Source organism: Monodelphis domestica, chromosome 7, assembly GCF_027887165.1.
Source record: "Monodelphis domestica isolate mMonDom1 chromosome 7, mMonDom1.pri, whole genome shotgun sequence".
Taxonomy (NCBI): domain Eukaryota; kingdom Metazoa; phylum Chordata; class Mammalia; order Didelphimorphia; family Didelphidae; genus Monodelphis; species Monodelphis domestica.
Genome location: NC_077233.1, coordinates 157,574,286 through 157,597,982, shown reverse-complemented (window position 1 = coordinate 157,597,982; position 23,697 = coordinate 157,574,286). Strand labels below are relative to the sequence as shown.

The window sequence follows — 23,697 nt, the reverse complement described above, 5'->3', positions numbered from 1 at the left end:
GGGGGGTGTAGTCCTATAAATAACAGCACAAACTGCACAGAATTCTCAGGAAAATAGAATTCACATACAGAAACTGTAGTATAGCAGAGCTGCCTCAAAGCCATGATGACCTGGGTTCAAGTCCAGCCCTTGGTACATACTATATATGTGATCCCAGGCAAGTTGCTTAATCTCTCAGTGCCCCAGGAAAATATCTAAGACTAGAAATTAAGGTCAATTGCCACCAATATTGGTAAACAGGCTTTCCTCACTAAGGGTTCCCTAACAATGGTAAAACCACAAGTCTGGCCAACACCAAAAATCGATCAGATCTCACTTTGGAATTAAAAATAAATGATCTCCAAGGGACGAGGGACGAGGGGAGAGAGAGAGCATGAATCGTGTAACCATGGAATAATACTTAAAAATAAATAAATAATTAAAAAAACTATCTCCAAAAAACAATGGTCCCAAATCACCTAGATAATACCAACAGAATTAACTCCTGACTGTATGTGTGTGAATTATCCACCGGTAAAGATTCTGAATTTTGGCTAGCTTCCCTCAGATACTCTGCATGTTTATGGAAAGTTTTTCCAATTGGGTGTTTTCCTGATAAACTGAAGTACCCTTTAAAATGTCAAAAAAAATTTTACTTTGTCTTTTTTGATTAATATCTTCAAGAAATATATCTTTTGATGCCTTTTCAAAGGGAACACATATGCACATATGATAAAACAGAAAAAAAAAGTCTTCCACTTGGAAATGAATATTCTGGGTACAACTCTCATTTTATGACTTACTTTGCAACACTGGACCAGTCACTTAACCTCTGAAGGTCTCAATTTCTTTTTCTGTAAGATGAGTAGTTGGAATGACATCTAAGGCCTTCTCTAGCTAAAAATCTATGACCCTGTAACTTGATTTCGATTATTGGCTCTGATACTTATCAGCTTTGTAACTTGAAGCAATTCATTTCCAATCTCTTGAGTCTCAGTTTCCCCAAGTGGGATAAAAAAATAGTACTCCCTACCTCATCAGTTTGTTAAAAGGGAAGAATTTTGTATGCCTTGAAGCACTATGGAAATGTGAGTAATTATCATTATCAACATCATCATCATCATTATTTTATTCTTATGGAAGAAGTCTAAATAGAAAATCCTTGTTTTGGCTTTGAAAGCCCTTCATAACTTGGACCCTTCCCACCTTTCCAACCTTCTTACATTTACTTCCTTCCATAAACTCTAATATCCAATGACCTTCTTGCTGTTCTTCAAATAGGACACTCCATCTCTTGACTTCTGGGCTTGTTTATTACTTTTGCAAGTGCCTGGAATGTTCTCCCTTCTTTTCTTTGCCTCCTGTATTTCCTAGTTTCTTTCAAGTCTCAACTAAAATCCCACCTTCTGCAAGAAGCCTTTCAGGACCTGCCTTATACCAGTGCCTTTCATCTAAAATAATCTCCACCTTACCCCGTACACATCTTGTACATACAAAGTTGTTTGTTTATATGTTATTTTCCGATTCGGCTGTGAGCTCCTTGACAGCAGGGGTTATTTTTGCCTTCTTTGTATTCCCAACTCTAATGTGTCTGGCACATAGCTTTTGCTGCTTTTGTTCAGTTGTTTCACTCACATCTGACTCTTCAGAACTCCATTTGGGATTTCTTGGCAAAGATATTAGAGTGTTTTATCATTTTCTTCTCCAGCTTATTTTACAGAGGAAGAAACTGATGCAAACAGGGTTAAGTGACTTGCCCAAAGTCACACAGACAGTGTCAAAGGCTGGACTGCCTGGTTCTCAATCTACTGTATCCCCTTCCTGCCCCATAGTGGGTGCTTCATAAAAGTTGGGTGACTGACCAGCGTCTGGATAAGTTAAGTGTTACTGAACAGAGCTCATGTTTTGGCATGGGATTATGCACATAAGAATGTGTAAGTGCTGATTCTTTAGTGACTGCAGGATACTCCTGACTGTACTCTAAGGAAATGGGGAAAAGGAGATCACAGATAATCAAACTGGATAGTGTGAAATAATAAATATCCCGCTCAATTCCTCCACAAAGATACAGCTGTCTGCTCTAGAAATAAGGTTGTTCTATGAAATGTTGCAATTTAAAAAGTATTCTTAATGCAAGAAAACAAGCATGTCTACTAGTCATACATACTCCTTGCTCTTTTCTAGGGCAATGCATACTTACTTACATCCCAGATCATAGCTCTACTATCGAGATACGGTATTTCTCACAAGTAAGAAAAGAAAAAGGCAAACCTTCAATCCACCTTTGTCATCTGGCAACACTGGGACACTCAAGGACTGTCTAATCCTGGAATGAGGAAAAGACGACTGGCTGTTTGACTTGCTTTTGTCTTTATTTACTTGCATGCAGACTGATGCCAACAACCGTACAAGTTCCGTATCTACAAATGCAAAAGAAAACATTTTTCCTTTAAATATTATCATAGTTAGGGCAGAAGCAGCGAACTGGCCTCTGACAGATCGTGTAACTTTAGGTTCACTCAACCTCCCATTACTGCAGCAACTGTCTAACATTCTTTTTTTTTTTTAAACCCTTACCTTCCATCGTGGAGTCAATTCTGTGTATTGGCTCCAAGGCAGAAGAGTGGTAAGGGCTAGGCAATGGGGGTCAAGTGACTTGCCCAGGGTCACACAGCTGGGAAGTGTCTGAGGCCAGATTTTAACCTAGGACCTCCCATCTCTAGGCCTGGCTCTCCATCCACTGAGCTGCCCAGCTGCCCCCTGTCTAACATTCTTAATAGCAGAAGAGTCAATGGTTTGCACTGGTTGAAAGAGTTTCATCACCAGGAGTCCCTTATAACTATGAAAATGGGTTCCACTACTCCCACTCTCCAATTATGAACAATACATTGCTCTTTTTGAATATCTACTTGGCTCCCAGAAGTGTTTCCACTGGTAGACAGAGCTGCAAAGGCTATAATGATCGGATGGATCTCAAAAATCTAGCAAGAAATGCCTTAAGCAGTAAAATAATTGTAGAACATTATGAAGAGCATATTAAATTACCCCGGACATTTTATTATTGTCTTTGGAAGGGGTTCATGGAACAAAAAACATTGGGAACCAATGATCTAGAACAATAGACTCTCAGAGCTGGATGAGGACTCTGTATTGTACAAGAGAAAACATATTGAACTGAAGGTCACATAAGCTAGGTTCCGGACTTGGCTCTTTCACTAAGTAGTTATTAGAACATAAAATCACTTCCACTCTCCGAGCTTTGTTTTCTCATGTGTAGAATTAAGGGGTTAAACCAGATGATCTCTAAGGTCTTTATTACTTGAAATCATGTGATTCAAAGGCAAATTTAATCCAACCACTACTACTACCAATACCAATACTACTACCACTACCACTACTACTACTACTACTACTACTACTACTACTACTACTACTACTACCAGTATCCCTACTACCACTACTACTACTACTACTACCACTATCACTACCACTATCACTACTACTACTACCACTATCACTACTACTACTACCACTATCACTACTACTACTATTACCACTACCACTACTACTACTACTACTACTACCACTACCACTACTACTACTACACTATCACTACTACTACTACTACCAGTATCACTACTACCACTACTACTACTACTACTACTACTACTACTACTACTACTACTACCACTACCACTACTACTACTACTACCACTACTACTACTACCAATACCATTACTACTACCACTACCACTACTACTACTACTACCACTACTACTACTACTACTACTACTACTACTACTACTACTACTACTACTACTACTGCCACTACTACTACTATTACTACTACTTCAGAAGCCATCCAGACCACCCTCTTCACTTTGCAGGTGAGGCCCAGAGATGAAGCAATTTGTCCAAGACCTATTGGTATGTCTTTAAACCTGACTTTAGAATCAGTATTTTTCTGCACTCTAAGTCAGGAGTCCCTAAACTGTAGCCCCCTGAGACCCTGTATACAGCCCCCGCCAGACTTCCAGAAGTGGCACCTCTTTCATTGGTGGTCAATGAGAGGAGCTGTATGTGGCAGCACCACAAAGCACAGCATCACATACGGTATTACTTCCAGTGACATAATCCTTTGCATGGTGCCTCGTTCTAAGGCGCCGCACAAAGGATTATGGAGCTTCACAATGGAAGACATCGGCATGGTGAGTGGCGATCTGAGGGAGGGGATTCCACACTGTGTATACTGCTGCCCGGTTAGGTTAGGGTTAGGTTTTTATAGTCCAGCCCTCCAACAGTCTGAGGGACAGTGAACTGGCCCCCTGTGTAAAAAGTTTGGGGACCCCTGCTTTAAGTACTAGAAGGCTGACTCAAGCAATAAAAGTTGAGTGGCTTGCCCAGAGTCACACAGCTAATAAACCAGAGGAAAGATTTGAACCCGGATCTTTGGGATGCCTAGTCTAGCACTCTATTCAGCATTCCAAGTTGTCACCTGATCCATTAGGTCAATGAAATTACAATTAACTTTGAGAATCTTTCCAGTTAGCAAAAACATAATTAAAATGTAGTTGAAAATAAAATTGCTTAAGTTTTTCTTCTTCATCAAGTAAATCCTCTCATACATGGATTATACTCCAATGGCTCCTTATTGCCTCCAGGATGAAATACAAAATACTCTGTATATCATTCAAAGCCCTTTATAACCTAGTCCCCTCCAATATTCTTTTACCTTACTCCCTTACATGTACTCTTTCTTGCACCCAGTGACACTAGTCTCCTGGCTATTTCACATATAAGATGCTCTGCTCTAAGCCTTCTCTAGCTTGCCCCAATGCCTGAAATACTCCTTCCTGCACTCCTGAAACACTTCCTCACCTCCCTGGTTTCCTTTAGATCCCAACTAAAATCCCCCTTTCTCTAGGAAGCTTTCCCCAATCCCTCTTAATTCTAATATCTTCCCTCTATTGATTATTTTCTTTTCGTCCCCTATGGACTGTGCTTTGTATATATTTGTTTGTATGTTGTCTTCCTCATTAGACTGTAAACTCCCTCATGGCAAGGATTGTCTTTTTCCTCTTTTTGCATTTCTGATGCTTAGCATGGTGCCTGGCACGTAGTAGGCATTTAGTAAATATTTACTGATTGATTGTATTGAAGAAATTAATTTGTAATAACTAACAAACTTTTAATTTAATTAATTTGAAATATAGAAACATTGTATTTAATCAAGGACAACATTTATAAAATAACATACCAGGGTCATTCAGCAGCATGACTAGATCAAAAGCTGTATATCCATTTTTTGCCCGAAGAGTAACGTCAGTTCCTTGATTTAACAAATATTTAACAACCTCCTTATTCCTATTCAAAACCAGAACAGAACAAAAGTCACATTTGTTAAACATAACATGTTGAATGTTTCCACAGTCACTGAACATACAATAGCAGCCACTGTAACACTTAACACGTGGAATGTTTGACAAGAATTTTTTATACATTATAACTAATTACTGCAATTAGCTGGAAATTTTCAACATATCTCTATGGATAGAGTTTACTTCATTTCTATCTTTATAATCAGAACACAGTGGATTGCGCATAATAGGTATTTAATGAATGATTTTTGAGTAAATAAATTCTTACTTTCCTTATATGGGAGGTCTATTATATTTTTAAAATCTATTTATATTTGGTGCCTTTAATTTATTTCAGTATTCTAACAGATCTGTGACCTGTCTGAAGCAAATACTTTACCAATGCAAAACTGAGGCCCGTTAATGCCTGACCAACCAAAGAGGATCCTTTTATAAAGCTGCCACATGGGAGCCCACTCTATTGCTTTCCTCCAGTAGTCCTGACACTAAGGAGACACTAGGAGAACATAAAGGTTCCCCTGTTGTTTATCCCTTCATACATTCCTCTGATAACAGCCTTTAATTTGCATTCTAAAAAAGCCAAGAGTCAAGACATTGCATAATGAGTGATAAAAGACAGATCTTTTCACTTTCAAGTTAGAGATCTGCAGAGGATACAATATGGCCTTGGAATTTCCTCCAATTCTCAGATGTTTTTATGCAGAGGTCAGGGTCTGGTTGATCTCTCTCTATCTCAAGTCACAACCTACTCTAAGGACTATCTAACTGATTTTCCTAAAAGCATAGGTCTATTCAATACACTCCAGAGGCTTTCTATTGTCTCCAAGATCAAATATAAAAGTTAGCTTTTAAAATTCCTTATCACCTGGCCCTTGCCTAGCTTTTCAATCTTTTTACATCTTACACTCTGTCCCCTCTTGCATGTTTATCCCCTTTTATCCTGGGACATTAGCCTTTTTCCTGTTTCTCCCCACAAGATAACCCACCTCTGGACTCTGGACCTTTTTGCTGGTTGTCTTCCATGCCTTGAATTCTTTCCTTTCTTTATCTCAGTTTCCTGACTTCCTTCAAACCCCCAATAAAATCCTGCCTTCTTTAAGAAGCCTTTCCTAACCACCTACACCTAGCACCCTCTCTCGGTGATTTTCTCTAAGGTATCCTATCTAGATCTTGTTTGTACATAAGTTATTTGCATTAGAACTTGAGAGCAGAGAGTGTTTCATTTTTGTAACCAGCACACATTTGCTTGCTGATTGGCCAACTTGTTGAATATGCTAACTGTGTGAAGGAAAATATCTCCTTCCTGAGACACCCCAACAGTGGTGTTAAGAGTAACATCACTTATCCCGAACACTAACTATCTGTTTCCAAGTAGTCTAGAACTACTCCCCAAATCGTTCAGCTAGCACTTTCGAGTTTAGAAGGATGTTACTACTTTGGAGATTTGAAGGACGGCATTACTTTAAATGTGAACAGTCCGATTAAATCACCCACTTATGAACAACTGCCATGTAAGACACTTTCTGCAAAAAAAAAAAAATTCTCATTCAATAATTGTTTCCGGATATGGATAAAGTTTTGTGAAAGAGTGATAAAAATCTATAGAACAAATGGGGCCATAAAATGCCTTATGAAATAAGGTTTCATAACATAGTGAAAGTCAGAGGGACATAATAGATAGAGGTCAGGAAGATCTGGGTTCAAATCTCACCTCTGACACATGCTAACTAGGGGACTCTGGAAAAGCCCCTTAGGATTCCAGGGTCTCAGGCAATTAAAAAGCTGGTGCTGCTATAGTAGAGAGAATTCCCTTTATTAATGGAATTGCAGATCAAGTTCAAAATATATACACACATACACACTTTCTTACTGCAGTCATTTTCCCCCCAGACTTAGGCATATAAGTATTTCTAACTAGAAAGGAACTAAGAGATGATTTTATCCAAGCCCCCTCATGTTACAAATGAAGAAACTGAGGTCTGACGAGATTAAGTGACTTTCCCAAAGTCATATAGCTAATAAGCAACAGAATGGGGATTTGAACCCAAATCCTCTGATTCAGACTTTGGTACTTTATCCACTATCACGTGATGTCTCCTCATCATGAATGCCTTGACAGTGCTGAAGTAGATGTCCAAACCCTGGTATTTCTGGTTCAATATAAAAGCAAGCTTCTAGCATTTTAGCTCTAAGGTATAATAAATACACAAAAGCTGTGATTCCTCACAACAGCAGTTACCCATGGTAGGTGGCCTGCATTAGTGCTGTCCATCCATGAACGTTATCCTGCTTATCAACATCTGCATTTCTCTCAACAAGAAGCTGAACAAGAGACAACTGTCCAGTGACAGCTGCTAGCATCAGGGGTGAGGCTCCATCCCCATTAATGATATTTACTTGGTTGGGATCTTCATCTATAATTTCTTTAACAAGCTGAAAGTTTCCTGAAAATAGAATAATATTACATATGAAAGTTAGATATCTATTAAATTAATACTCTATAAAAACACATCCATATTTCATGTATAGAGAATAATAATTATACCTACTTCCTAGGGATGCTTTGAAAATAAAATGAAACATTTTAAAACAGCTTTGTAAACCTTAAAGCACAATGTAAATGCTAGCTATTACCATTATTGTTATCTATATTATATATGGGGGAATCTTGGTGATACAGTGGATAAGAGCTCTGGACTTGACATCAGAAAGATCCAAGTTCAAATCCAGCCTTAAACAAGCTCTAGCTATGTGACACTGAGCAAGTCATTTAACCTCTGTCTGCCTCAGTTTCCTCATCTGTAAAATGTAAATAATAATAGCACCTGCCTCCCAGAGTTGGTTTATCTTCTCAGAGGATAAACTGAGAAAATAATTACAAAGTGCTTTGTAAACCTTAAAGTGCTAGTCATAGATACCAGCTGTTCTTATTCTACATATAAACAAACAACCTCTACGATTCCACATTTCTTACTTGGCTAATCTGCTCATCTACCACTTTAAAAAAATAAGAAGGCTGGTATATATTTCTTGGGAAGACAGCTACCTTTTTGATCTATTACCCACATTTCTGAGAAAAGCTACAGTTCCCTTCACAGTGTCTCCAAAACAAATCCAGATAGGATTTTACTTACTTTCATGTGAATATGCCATCTGGTGGCTAAAAACAGTAGCTGACAAACTACATCCAGCATTTTCTGCACGTGTGTACATACATATTTGTATGTATAATACATAACTATATACAGTTATACAAGCATACATTTAAAAAGTATTTTCCAAAGCACTTACCCATTTTTAAAGCATGAAAAATATCAGGTCGTCTTTTCTCTTCATCTGAATAAACAAAACATTTAAACTAACAGTTAAAATCAGAACAATTCAATATAAGGGAGATCTCAAAATAATGCAGCATAACTTTAAATAGAATCTGTTTCTAGCAAGCAATATATTCATAGCTATATCTAAAATGATTTTGTGATTTAAAGTGATTAAAATTATTTTTGTCCATTCTGGAGATAAAAGTCCTTATTACTAAGGGAAGGTGATTTTAATGTTTCACTGAGAGTCATAGTTCTCGAACTAGTGACTAAAGGATGCTTTCCTGGTCAGGAGGTTTATGCTTTTCTGTAGCATATGCATCTCCCTAATCTCAAGGTTTTGTCTGCTGGGGAAGTGGGGAGAGGGTGGTGTAAGCCTGAGAGGGGCATTTGGTGTACTTCTTGGGTTGGATTTGTAGTGAATCATCCTCAAGATTTCATCTGTAGGCTGGAGGGCTCAGGGTCACCATGGAGGAGGGAGGGTACCAGAGCCACCAAGGAGGAGGATGCAAAGCTACCCAGGAGAAGAATACCAGAGCTATTGCCTAGCCCTTATTCAGTCACACTCTTTTTCCTTATGTGATTAGTGTGGCAAGCTATAATGCAAGATCTAAACTTGTGATTTCTTTAAATGTAGAAGGATTAATCTTATTCTACTTAGCACATACACACACACACACCCCCAGCCTCCTGAGAGAACAGCACTAATGGTAAGACAGTATAAGGCATTATATTTGGGTTTAATATAAAAACCGTTCTAACAATTATAGTTCCAAAAACTAGAGAAGGATGCCTGAAGTGGGAAGTGAGTTTCCCGTGATTGATGGTCTTCAAATAGAGCCTGGATGACCCTTTATCCATTATGTTATAGATGAGACTTGTGCTTCAGATCAGGCTAGATGGCCTCCTCTGAATATTTTGACATTATTTACTTATCCATAGATGGTGATGCACAAAAATAATTCTAGAACCACAAAGAATTTCATATTTGGAAGAGCCTATCCGCACCTGAGACTCTATACTATTCCCAACAAGTGGCCATCTAGCTTTTATTCAAAGTCCTCCAGAGAAAGAACATAAAATCACTTCCACTCTCCGAGCAAATAGGATGAATTCAGAAAAACCTGAAAAGACTTATGCAAAGTGATGTAAAATAAAGTGAGCAGAGCCAGGAGAACACTGTATACAGTAACAGAAATATTGTTCCACATCAAATGTGAAGGACTAAACTATTATCAGCAAGGTATGTTTCCAAGGTGTCTACAAAAGAAAGAACAGTTGCAGTCTGATTGCAGATCAGACTATGCTGTGTTCCACTTTATTTACTTCATGAGTTTTATGTTGTATGCATGATATGTGTGTCTTCTGTCATGGCATGAGGAAGATGGAAATATGTATTTCATGGCAGCACTGGTATAACCTATATCAGATTATTTAGCACCTCGGGGAGGAAGGGAAGGGAGAGAATCTGAATCATAAGTGTCAGATAACAAATGTCAAAAATTGTTTCTATGTATAATTGAAAAAAATTAAGTTTAAAATAGAAAAGAAAATTTCCTCCTGTTTAGAAAACAATTTTCAACTGAAGAAAACAATCTGTGAAATTATGCTGCTGTACAAAGCCACAATCTTTTCCATTCCACTTCTTTTGATGTATAAAGAAAGTTCAGGAGGGTATAAGAAAGATGGCCCTGTCAAGATTAGAACTCAATAAGGACTTTTCATTAAGGCAGTCTGTGTAATGAGAGGAGAAAGATTTAAAAGTTTTACTATCTGGCAAAACTGGTTAGTGGACAGTCAAACAAGCCAATAAATATTCAGAGTGAGTTGGATTGTCTTAAACCTGAAGAAAACCACGATAGACCGAAGAATTAATTCAGTTCGGTCATGTCCTATTCTTTGTCACCCCACTTGGGGTTTTCTTGGCAAAGACACTGGAGTGCTTTGCCACTCTCTCTGACTCATTTTACTGATGAGAAAACTGAGGCAGACAGGGTTAAGTGACTTTGCCAGGGTTGCACAGCTAGTAAGTATCTAAGGCTGGATTTGAAATCAGGAAGAGGAATCTTCCTGACTCCAGGTCCAGCACTCTATACACTGAACCACGGACTGAAGAATAACAATTAAAGGTAGGGAAGAAATATACTTGTTCCTAGGAGTGTGCATTTCTTGAACTCCTATTCTAAATTCTTTTGACTATGGCAGTGAACAATTGCCTTGAGATTTTACTAGAGAGCTGCTTAAAGGCTTTTGGTACCAATTAGTCATACCTATGAGAAACAGAATTATTTCAAATATGTATATAACTATAGTTCAGGTCCTGCCATATATTTTGTGGCAACTTACTTTAAGTATGTAAGAAAGTAAATACAGAGCTCTTGAAATATGAGATTTACAAAGAGAAATCTAGAAAACCAGAGTCATAATTAGCTGGAGAAGGGGGAGGGATGGAATGGGGCTGCTTTTCTATATCCTCTACAAAGCAACCACTACCTCCAAGCATAGTTTCCTAGTCCACTGCTGACTGTATCCTCAGCATGGTGCAAGGGTTGCCACATTAATGGACTGCTGCCATGATATCTCTTTCTTGGAGCCCATATTTCCTCTAAATTCAATAGGGGCAAGGGCCAGTCTCTAGAGGGGATGGACTGCCCCTTATCCCAGGACCATTGCACCCATATTTGGATTGTACTATGTTTCACCCCAAAACCACAAATGAATTTTCCCTGGGTGCAATAACTCTTAGTTACTGCTAGTTACTTTGATTACTCATCAGCATGACATCTTTGTGATTCTTCCACTGTACTATACTATCAACAAATAGACCCCCAGGGACTGCCCTTAAACAAACAAACTAAAAGCAAATGTCAATCTTTATTTTTTTTAGCTTTATAATGTAAGCCAAACAAACAAAAATGAGGGAACAGAGGCCCTTACCTGTTTTGGGTCTAACAGTTGTGACAGAATCCAAATAGTCTATCATGTCTTTATGTTTAAAATCAAGAGCAATTTCAAAAGAGGTTTTATCCAGCACATTGACATGGTCAGGGTTAGCTCCTTTGTCCACCAGCTGCTGAGCCACACTCACTCTCCCATTAAGAGCTGCCAACATCAGTGGACTCCAACCCATAGTATTAACATTGTAATTGGCATCAGCTCCCCACTCCACTAAGAGGTGGACCACTGCCTCATGTCCATGCTGGGCAGCAATCATCAGGGCAGTTATGTCTGGCAGGTCCTCTTTGTTGCCATCCTCCAGACCACTGTGATTAAAATGGTCATAATTATCAATGAAGGCTCCAGTTTCCAGTAAGAGTTTAACTGCGCTGAGATGGCCACCTCTGGAAGCCATTGTGAGCACACTTGCCCCAAGTCTGTTCTGTGCATTAATGTCTGCCCCATTTTCCAGCAGAATGTGAAGCACATTTATGTGTCCAAATCTGTAAGAAGGGTAGGAAAACAATTAGAGAATCCAGCAATTAAATACATTATCATAAGTGACAAAGAAACAGATCATTAGTCAAAATTACACATTTGCGCAACTGAGCAATTTTATTCATCTGTGTATAGCTCTCTATATACATAAATATGTGCAATACATATACATAAATATAGCATTTTGGACCAAATCTGTTGTGATTTTATTAGTATAGGGAACATCTACCAATGCAGATGGCAAGTGCTCTGCAATTTTTTATCTGAAAAATTCCCTGGGGATATCGAATATGACAAATTTTTTGGATGCAGCCAGTGTGAGTACTTGTTTTGTTTGACTAAGAATATTTTTTACAAGGATTGTTTTTTTTTCCTTCTTTACTTTTTAGTTGGGGGAGGAAAGCGAGGGTAGGGTTGAGTTAGAAAACAAATAATTTTAATAGACTAAAACTAAATTGTATCACATTCTCACCTTGTTCCAGGCTTTAACCTTGAGACAGTTCTTAAAGGGTGATGTTACTTTCTGTATTCTGATTTAATTATTTGCCCTTACTTCCATAGTCTATACATCTTTAAAAAAAAAAAAATCTGTATTTGTCAAATAATCCACTGGGGGGCGGGGGAGAGACAGAGACAGAGACAGAGAAAAAGAATGATATAGGGGGAGAAAAGAAATTGAGAGTACAGAGGAGCCAGCCTTAGAAAATACACTGGCCCCCTCTTCCTCTGAGACTATAGGAAAAGAGAATAGGGGAAGGGAAGGGAAGGTTTAGAGGAAGTGAAGAAGCTCATACAGTGAGGGAGAAGGGGGGTGGAGAGAGAGACAGAGAGACAGATACAGAGAGAGAGAGACAGAGACAGAGACAGAGAGAGACACAGAGAGAGACAGAGACAGAGACAGAGAGACACAGAGAGAGACAGAGACAGAGAGACACAGAGAGGGAGAGAATTGCTTGGGATATTGGGGCATTAAGTGACCTGCCCCCTACATAGGCAGGGACACATAATATGTGTCAGAGGTGGAACTTGAGTCCAGGTTTTCTTGACTCTGGGACTAACTTTCAATGTAATGTGCCACATTATATATGAATGGTTGTATGTTATAAATAGATAGAACTCTGACCTCAGAGTCAATTAGATCCAACTTCAAGTCTCACCTCTGACACATTCTGTGTGATAAGAACAGCATATATAAATATCTTTATGTATGTACATGTGCAATTGTATATATGAAAACTGTAATATTTATTGAGAAAGGAAATAGGAAGATTGGAAAAATGGGGATAATGGTAGGTTTGTAGCAGGGTATGGAGGAGTTAAGGGGAGAGAGGGTATATTGCTTGATGAGGCAAGGGAGGGAGATGCCCCTTCCCCCACAAACTGTCAGTCTTGTTTCCTTTCCACAATACACACACACACACACACACACACACACACAAACACACACACACACACACACAATTCCTTCCATCCTTTTTCATTATTTTCCCAGTCAAATTGCTACTTTCTCCAACATATTTTTCCAGATTCACCCTTCCTGGATTTCACTGTTCTTTTCATTCCAACATCCTTCACCATTAATATATATATAAATTAAATTTAACATGGAATGCAGAGTACTAGTAGGTATTGGCCATGATACAAATGAGGGCTAGATGAATGTGATTGCTTCCTGAATGAACTTACAATGAGAAAGGGGTCATGGGACAAACACAGGTGAAGCAGATACAAAGAATTACTTAAAGGTGGTTACAAAATTAATGATTAATTATAGCTTTCTAGAGAACTAAAAGGTAGAGGAAGCTGTAATAAATGAGGCATAAATCAGAAAGGATTAATTTAGGAAAGTTTCATGGAGAAAGGAGAAGTTTATCTGAGAAAACAAATAAAAGGAATGGAAGGGATTGTGTTTTAGGCAGAAACTTTGAATTATGGAGAAAGAAAAAAGTACTGACAAAAAATAATATAAAGTTAGAACTGGTCACAAAGAAAAGATAACTAAAAATGTCAGAAAACCAAATATTTTCTTGTCTCTCATACTTAAAGGCATATATCATAAAATAACCAAAAATATGAGTACTGCACTTCGTAGGCAGGTAGGTAGCACAGTGGATAGAGTGCTGATCCTAGAGTCAAGAAAAGTTGAAAATTTACTAGCTGGATGACCCTGAGCAAGTCACTTAACTGTGACTGCCTCAGTTTCTTCATCTATAAAATGAGGTAGAGCAGGAAATGGCAAACCATTCTAGGAAACCTCACAAAGAGTCAGACATGCCTGAAAAATGACTAAACAACTGTGCTTTGTGGTTGAAATACTGTTTGGAATTTATTAATATTTTGACTAGAATGAGGAAAATCTTTCCCCAGGATTGGCCACTGGTGAGACCACAAGCAGTCTGAAGTTAGTCTGGATTTTTGAGCAGTAATGAAATCCATTCAGTGCTTTGACAGCTGTCTTTTTTCAAAGAAATATCTAATCTCAATTCAAACATGAATGATATTTAACCTTCTTCCTACTCCTCACTTTCTGATTTTTATCACCGATGCCACCATTCTCCTTGGCCCTGAGACTCAAAATCTTTGAGTTATCTTTAACTCCTTGTCCCTCTATTCATCTACTCAACTACCAAATCCTGTGGATTTTTATGTTGCATATTGGAATCCAGTGTTTTCCCACTATCACTGCCTTTGGTCAGGCTCTTATAGATTCATGCCTCAACTGTAATGTTTAACTACCAGATCCTGCTATCATTTTTCCACCCTCAAATATAGTTTGTATGCTTGCAAACAGATTAACCTTCCAAAAGCCTCCACTTTCATCATGTCACTCTTCTGCTCCATCTCAAGATCTATTTCTACAGTCAATAATTAGCCAAATTCCATCAATTTTATCTTCATAACATCCTTTTTCACGTCACACAGCCACAATTCTACTTTACCTTAACTATTTTAATAACTTAATTGGTCTCCTTGCTTCTCTCCAATCCATCATTCATGTAACTATCAAAATAATCTTCCTAAGGAACTGGTCTGGCCATGTCATTCATTCTCCCAATCAAAAAGCTTCAGTAACTTTCTACTGACTCAATGATTAAGTTTACTTAGATTACAAAGATTACTTAAATTACAAAGATTACTTCTCAACCTGGCTGCTCTGCCTTACTGCCAATCCCCAAAGTCAATGATTGGATAACAAATAGCTAGAAAGACTTCAAATGGTCCTACTCCAGCATTTGACCAGTTGGATTAAAAAGGATGGAAGATGTCATTGCATAAAAATAGAAATATATATTGCATGAAAGCACTGGTATAATTGTTATCAGTATATTTACTACCTGGGTTTTGGGGGCATAAAGGGAGGGAGAGAGAAAATCTGAATCCTAAAATGTTAGAAAACAATCATCAAAAATTGTTTCTATATGAAACTGGAAAAATAATTAATTTTCTTTCAAAGATGCTATCGCATAGCAGATGAATAACCATTCTTGGCCAGGAATTCTGAGTTTAAGTTCAGCTTCTGACACTACTGGTGGAGTGACCTTGAGCAAGTAAGTTTTGTAGTGCCTCATGAAATTCTGAGACTAGCTGTAGAAAAGCTGTTCATCTACATGGGGGGGGGGGGGCAAAAGTTTTCCATATTAATGAAATCATGGGCCAATTTTTTAAAATTATAAAAAATAAAAGGATTGATATAGGTTTTGGGAAGGATTAAGCTTCTCCATAAGGAATCTGGCTTCTGATGAAAGCCTATAATCAGCAGCTGGATCAGAAATCTCAAAGCCCACAAACATATCAATCATTCTCTGTTACTCAACCAATACACCCTCAAACTCAGAAAATAGACCCTGCCCTTTGTGTTTACAGATTCAAACCTTATTAAACCAACCTAGTTCTAATCTGCACAGCCCTACCACATGTCTAGAAGCACAAAGAATCCCAGTTGCAGCACACACTAAAATCAAAGCAAATTTAGCATCTCTCCCTGCATTGAAATAGTGGGAAGTATACAACTGTAATGATTGATCATGGAAAGAGGCTTTCTGTCCTTGCTCTGGCTGAGACTCAGTTTTCACTGGGCCTGCCATATTTTAGAGGGATATTAACAAATTAAAATGAATACAGAAGAGGGTAACTTGGGTGATAGGTTTTAAAACCATAACCTGAGCAGATTGGTTGAAAGAAGTAGTTATGTTTAGCCTGGAGAAGAAAACCAAAGAAGTAACACATATGAAATGATAATGATGACAATGATGAGGATAACATTTACTTTTAGTGTTTTAATGTTTATGAAATATTTTGCAAATATTATCACATGTTTTCCCCTCACAATAATCCTGGGAAGTATGTAGTATCATCATCCCCATTTTACAGAAAAGGAAACTGAGTCAGGTGGAGGTTGACTTGTCCAGGGTCCTGTTTTAGAAAATAGCTGAATGATCTTGAATAAGTCACTAAACTTCTGTGAAACACAGGTTGTTCAGACCTACATGGTTAATAAAACCTATCTCACAGGGTTATTGTAAGGCTCAAAGAGGAAAAATGCATGCAAACCTTTAAAGCATTATAGAAATGCCAATGCTATTAAAGGAGTAAAAAGAAGCTGAACTAGGATTTCCCCTTTAGCCTCTGAAAACAATGTTCTGCCCACCACACCCAGGACTTCTCACAGGGCTTATTCCACCATCCCACTTTCTGACCTCAACCCATCCCTGGCCCCAGGCTGCTGTGTATACCCATGAACTCTTTTCCTTCCATGAAGAAATAGATTGCCAATGTTTGAGCTTAAATCTACTGAATTCAGTAAGTCTTATAATAGGTTTGTGTCCCTCCCTTATAATGACTCTGACTCAAGTGGTGGCTCTCTGTTTTTCTGTGCATTGAGTAAACTTCCATTGATTGACAGGGGCGAAGGGAGGAGACAGATGCCAAGTAGAAAATGGTATGTTGGGGAAGACTGATGCCTGCCTAATCCATAGCTCTCACCTAGATCCTGTCCCTATTCCTCTATAAACTTTCATCTGTTTAAGGTTGGAGATGCTCCAGGATTCACTGTCTTTGATCATAGTGAAGGTCAGATTGCAAAAATCATTTGTTCTTGACCACTTCCTCCTTTACAAATCCAGACAGCCAAGAGCCCAGGACTCACCCCAACCCTCTCCCTCCACCCAAAATGAATCACAGAGCAAGTAGTCATGAAATGTTGGCGGATGTGCAAAACTCCATTTAGCAAAAGGACAGTGTACAATAGCAAAAGGCTCTAATACAGTGGGATGCTTCCCTCCCACCAATCTGGAAATTGGTGCCATCTGTAGTTAAAAGGAGTCCTTAACTGCCCACCTTAGTGGGGCTTTGTGACCACTTGCTTCTCTTTATCCCTTCTGGCCCAAAGTGATGTAACTATCTCTGGTTTTCTGCTTGATTCCATAGCCCAGTGTCTGCTGGTTCCCTGAGCATTCACAAACACAATTCCCCCAAAAGGGCATTAAGAAAAAAAAACTTAGCCAAAAGTCACAAAGCCCTTCCCTTCCAACCACCTTAAAGTTGCCCTGATATTATCAGTCTGGGTTAGCCTCAGGCAAACAAGGTGATGTATGTATAAAGTCCATCTTTGGTGTCCTCTACTTCTCAGGCTTCTCACACTTTCTTTTTTTCCTGGAGTCATCTATAACAGACTGCACAAGAGCCTAGGAGACATGGGGCTCTAGTCCTGGCTCTGCCAGAAACTACCTGTGTGACTTGAAACAAGCCATTGGGCTGAGCCTCAGTTTTCTTGTCCTTAAAACTGAAGGGCTAGATATTACCTAACATCCCTTAAAACATTAAAATTATATAAATTCAGGTGCTCTCCCCAGACCTCCTCTGCCCATTCCCGAATCTTCTATTGATCAGCAGGCAATAAATGGTCCATTAATCCTTGAGAAGAAAACTCAATTCACTGGTACAGCCCCAGTCCCAAGGCAGTTCTGCAAAGTTAATGAACCCCTGAGACTTAATATTAGCCCCTTCTCCTTGTCTCTTGCTGAATGACATGGTAAGAGTTATCCCTGCCCCTCATTTCTTACCCTTTAACAGGTAGTTCAGAGAATACCCCATTTCACCAGTTATACTGCTTCTCTTCCCCTGCTGATGATAGGGAAAAGCTATGATGCCTCTTTATCTAAAAATGCTATAAAAGTTTGAGCCCTGAAAGGCTCTGACCAGAGTAGGAAAGCCACTGCTCTTCTGGAAGCACACCACAGCATTGTAGGCAAGCTCCTACCTCTGGAGGATGTCCACAATGGCAAGGGCAATGGGGGCCACACACTGAGATTGTTCCTTCATTGCATCTGGTCTTTTTGCCTTGGTGAATAGTAATACAGCTTTGCTATCTGCTATTCCAGAATGGCTCTGCTGCTCTTAATCTGAATTCTCTTCTACTCAAGATATTATCTAATAAAGGCTTACCTTGGCAGGACAAGAGAAATAAAGTAGGTAGAGTACTTGGGGATTATAGAATTTTGAGCTGGAAGAGAACTATAATATCTAGTCCAAGACTTTTAACAGATGAAAGCACTGAGGACTAAAGAAATGAGGGAATAATAAAAAAAATATCTAGCATTTATATGGTAATGCTTTAAGGTTTGTAGAGTATTTTACATATGTTAACTCAACTGATCCTTATAACAATCCTGGGTTCTTCATAGGGGTTTGGGGTTTTCTTGGCAAAGATACTAGAGTGGCTTTACATATGAGGAACTGAGGATGAAGGACTTGTTACACAGCTACTAAGTATCTGAGGCTAGATTTGAAGTCAGTCATTCTGGCTCTAGGTCCAGCGCTCTGTGGTACCACCCATGTACCTTCTATAATCTTTTATATAATCTTCAGGCATTTTTAGTTATGTCTGATTCTTTGTGACTCCTTTTGGGGTTTCTTGGCAAAGATAATATAATATTTTGCCATTTCCTCCTCCAGCTCATTTTATGGATAAGTAAACTGAGGCAAGCAAGGTTAAGTGACTTGTCCAAGATCACACATCTAATAAGTATCCAAGACCAGATCTGAACTCAAGAAGATGAGTCTTCCTAACTTCAGACCCAGAACTCTATCCACTATATCACCTAACTGTCCAAACAACAAGTAGGGGCTATCCTCATTTTACAGATAAGGAAATAGAAGTTGAGAGAGATTAAGTGTCTGAGACAAGATTCCAATTTAGATCCTCCTAATTCCAAGTCCTGTACTCTGAACCCTAAGTTTCAAGGAATACCTAGACTTTAGGTAAGGAAAACTATGTTTCCAAAGGACATTTAGGTTTGATGTAAGGAAAAACTTCCTAGCAAGCTGAGTTATATAAACATGGAACAGTCAGCCATAAGAGGCAGTGGGTGCCCCCTAACAAAAGGATCTTTTTTAAAAGCCTAAATAACAACTTGTCCAGAATGTCAGAGAGGGGATCCTTGTTTAGGTGCAGTAAGTTGAACTACAGGGAGTATAGAGAAGTGGCCGGAATGCCGGACTTGGAACTAGAAACACCTGGATTCAAATCTTATCCACTAATACTGAGTAGCTGTGCGACCACAGGCAGAGTCAAGCCCTAGATGATCCAGCTCTCAGCTTCCTCATCTCTCCTCCTTAATAGTGATGCTCTTTCCCAAGGCTGCTTTGAAGTGTAGTGAGCCACCATGTACCATAAAACACTAAATATTCAGTAGTATCATTACTATTATTTTTATTATCTCATCTATAAAAAGAGAAAGATGGGCTAGATGTCCACCCTAGTACATGCATATTCCACTTTGGGCCATAATGTATTCTTGGAAAATTGTGTTCTAATTGGAACAGCAACATGAATAGTGTTTTCCATTCCATATGGGTACAGCAACAGTAAAAACCACAGCTACTCCTTTTTGGTCAGTAGATGGCATTCTTCCATCAGTTAGCTGCTAGGCTATATTGATGACTGCTGGAAATGGATCAATCTGATGAATCAAACTAATACATAGATAGATAGATAGATAGATAGATAGATAGATAGATAGATAGATAGATAGATAGATAGATAGATAGATAGATGGATAGATAGATGGATGGATAGACAGACAGATGGATAGATGGATAGATAGATGGATGGATGGATGGATAGATGATAGATAGATAGATAGATAGATAGATAGATAGATAGATAGACGGATAGATGGATAGATAGATAGATGGATGGATGGATAGATGATAGATAGATAGATAGATAGATAGATAGATAGATAGATAGATAGATAGATAGATAGATATACACACATACACATATACCTATAGATACATCAATCAGCTACTTAAGTTATGCTTTGAATAAGGTGTAGATATATATAAATGTAGATATGTCTAGACACTTAGGAGACATCATTTCTAGTCAGTCTACATGAGGTATACTTGTGGTTTATATTGTCATTTAATAAGATGGACCCCTGCAATAATTCAAAAGTCAATATAAGTTCCTGGTTTATGGCTGGAAAAACAATCTTACCCCCAATACCCCTCATTTTTCTCTTAAATCCTTTCTTTCCCTTTCTGCTTCTAATTTGTGATATCCCTCACCTAGACTACAGCAATAGCTGGTCTTCTACTCTCCATACTGGTTTTAAGAGACAAACACAGGAGTTTATATTTGATCCAGAAGTTGACACAGCACCAGTCAGTCATATGATTAAAAAAGAAAAAAAATCCTAGGAACTAAAAAAATGTGTATGCTGTGTTTTGTTAAATGGAAAGAACTTTTTTGTAGCTATAACTATAAATGTAGTATTTCTGAGACTAGAAAATATTATTGCTGATTTCACCAGATTCTAATTCTCAGCTCTGATCATGCCCACTCAGATGGCTACTTCAAAAGCTCCCCATTGCATACCAAGTAAAATTCTAAGCTCCTTACCTTGTCATTTGATACCTTATGAAACAATTTAACACCAATTTACCTTTCCAGGATTATCTCACATTGTTCCTATTCACTTACACTATTTTCTTGCCAAACCAAACTTCTTCCTTTTTCCCCAAACTAATTGTGCTCTTTCCCATCTCATATGCTTTCCTCACAAATGGGAAATCTTTCCATTGCATAATCTCTGCTTCTTGAAATCTTTCCCATCCTTTTAAAGCCCAGATAGGATTTGCCACCTCCTACATAAAGCATTCCAGATCCTTTGACAGCCAGAAATTTCTTTTGGTTTCCCCATTACTTTGTTTACATCACTCCCACCCATTTATCATATTATAATTAATATTAGTAGTCATTTACATTCTTCTATTATCATCCCTATTAGACCATGATTTCCCAAGTTAAACATTAACAGTAAAATAATATATAATTTATAATAATATTAGCTAGGAGTTATAAAGGGCCAAAAGGTCTACAAAGTGTTTAAGTCTATTATCATTTGTTCTATGGCTATAAACTAGATATCTTTAACATTCTCTGGTTCTATGGTGGAGTTCAGATATTTCCATCTAAATGAGAACATGCAAATGTTGAGATGTCTCAAGCAGTCCACAAGCATTTATTAAGCACCAATATGTGCCAGGCAATGGGAATAGAAAGGCAAAAATGAAATCATCTTGGCCCTAAAAGAGCTAATCATTTTTATCTACGGAGATTAAGTAAGGCCTGGATCTAAAAAGAATAAGTTATGGGAATGCCAGAAAAATTCCAATCTGGTGTTTGTTTTTTAAATAATGATAACCACAATGAATAGGTCTGCTGAGACCTCAGAGATTGGGATGCTCCAGCCCTGGGATGGAGACCATCTTCTCCTTTTTTGTCCCCTACACTCAGAAATGGGGAGGATATACTTATACAGGTAATAGGGGAAGGTGGCTCTAACAACTGGAGACATCAGAAAAGGCTCCGCTTACTAGAAGGAAGCCTGTTAGTTGAAACTTGAAGGAAATTAGGGATACTAAGAAGGAGAAGGAAGGAAAGCATTGAAGAAGCAGAGAGAGGAGACGGAGTGTCATGTATGAGCAATAGAAAAATGGTCAATTTGGCTAGGCCATAAAAGTTTATGAAGGGAAGCAATGTGTAGCCAGGCTTTAAATGTAGGTTGGAGCCAGGTTATAAAGAACTTTAAGAGCTCAATTGAGTTTATATCTGAACCTAGAGTTAATAGAGAGTCATATTGCCACATGATTAAACAGCCCAGGAATGTCAGAGCTTATGTCATCTTATTAAGTTGGGAGAACTTTATGAGAAAATGAGTATAAGCACAGGTTGGTTGGTTGGTTTTTAACGATTAGAAGGTGTAGGAATCTCTGTGACCATTACTAGCTCATCAGAATCCCATTAGACAAAAAGGGAAGGTGGAGCATCTTCTCCATCTCCCCAAGGTAGGAGGCCAGGCTCCTATTGCTCAACAACAGCTGTCTCCTAACTATACATTCCAATCCTGTCTCTGACTGACCTGGTCCTAAATTGATTATTCTCACATTTGCATCTGTCCCCACATCATTCACTATCATAACTCTTAAGTCCACATCAGTCCATCTCATTTCTGACTGACAAGCCTGTCTTACTCTTTGGACAGTATAAAGGAAAGAAAGCTGGATTGGGAGTCCTAGGACCTGGGTTCAAATTCCTGTCTTTCATCCTTGAGATCAGAGATTTAGAGTTGGAAGGGACATCTAGTACAACCCCTTTATTTTACAAATGAGGAAACTGAGGGGGGAATAACTTGCCTCGGGGTCAGAGAGGTAGTAAATTGTGAAACTGGTATTCAAATCAAGTATCAATATTGAACAAGTCAGTTCACTTCTCTGAGACTTAGTACCTTCACTATAAAATGGGAACAGGCTGGGAGATGGGGGAAAACTAGATGATCTACAAGGGCCCTTCCAAGCTCTAGATTTATAATATAGTTTACCTTCTGGTTTTAGAATTTACTTTGCATCATAAAAGTGCTTCTACCAGGCATCTTATACCCAAGCCAATGGGTTCAATTACAAAGCTCCTTTGCATTGCAGGATGTTTTTCTACTTGTCAATTTTCATCCTCAAACCTAAGTGTTTACACTACCTGCTAGCTAAACATCTGGTGCAATTAAATTATTTGAGAACTGAGCCTAAGAAGAACTTTCTTTGAGAAGATGTTTGGAGCAGTAAGGAAAAAAAAAGACAATAAACGCTGCTCTCAAGAGTGGATTTCATGACACTTAACAAGTTGTCTGACCCAATTCCGATCACTTAACTTCCAAACCTTGGTTTCCTCATCTATGAAATGGGAATAACAACACTTGAGCTATTACAACATCACTAGCACTGTAAAGAAAGAACTTTGGAAACCTTTAAGCACTAAATAATTGGGCGATTTTATCCTAAAGAGTTCCTATGAAAAGCCAGAATCACAATTGTAGACTTTTAAGAAAGGATCTCATCTTACAGGTGAGAAATAAAAGACTAGGTGATGTCCAAGACCCCACAAACAAGCAGAAAAGGAAAAAAAAAAGAAGAAAGGAAGTCAGGGAGGAAAGAAGAAAGAAAGGAGAAAGGGAGAAAGAGAAGGGAGGAAGAAAGAAGGAAGGGAAGTAGAGAGGAAGGAAGGAAGCAAGGAAGCAAGGAAG

The 23,697-nt window shown here is 38.4% G+C and overlaps 1 protein-coding gene across 5 annotated transcripts in view; it reads right to left on the bottom strand.

Moving 5' to 3' along the window:
• Nucleotides 1-23,697, bottom strand: part of ANKS6 (ankyrin repeat and sterile alpha motif domain containing 6) — a 78,115-nt gene that overhangs the window by 36,981 nt on the left and 17,437 nt on the right. For all 5 annotated transcript variants that reach the window (XR_008913581.1, XR_008913583.1, XR_008913582.1 and 2 more), the window contains exons 2-6: nucleotides 11,615-12,117; nucleotides 8,649-8,693; nucleotides 7,597-7,801; nucleotides 5,237-5,343; nucleotides 2,251-2,399 (exon numbers count right to left, since the gene is read on the bottom strand). Coding sequence is in view for 1 of the 5 variants with exons in the window: in XM_056805912.1 (XP_056661890.1) it covers nucleotides 2,251-2,399; nucleotides 5,237-5,343; nucleotides 7,597-7,801; nucleotides 8,649-8,693; nucleotides 11,615-12,117 (1,009 nt within the window). In the remaining 4 variants the exon portion in view is untranslated. The remainder of the gene's footprint in view (nucleotides 1-2,250; nucleotides 2,400-5,236; nucleotides 5,344-7,596; nucleotides 7,802-8,648; nucleotides 8,694-11,614; nucleotides 12,118-23,697) is intronic.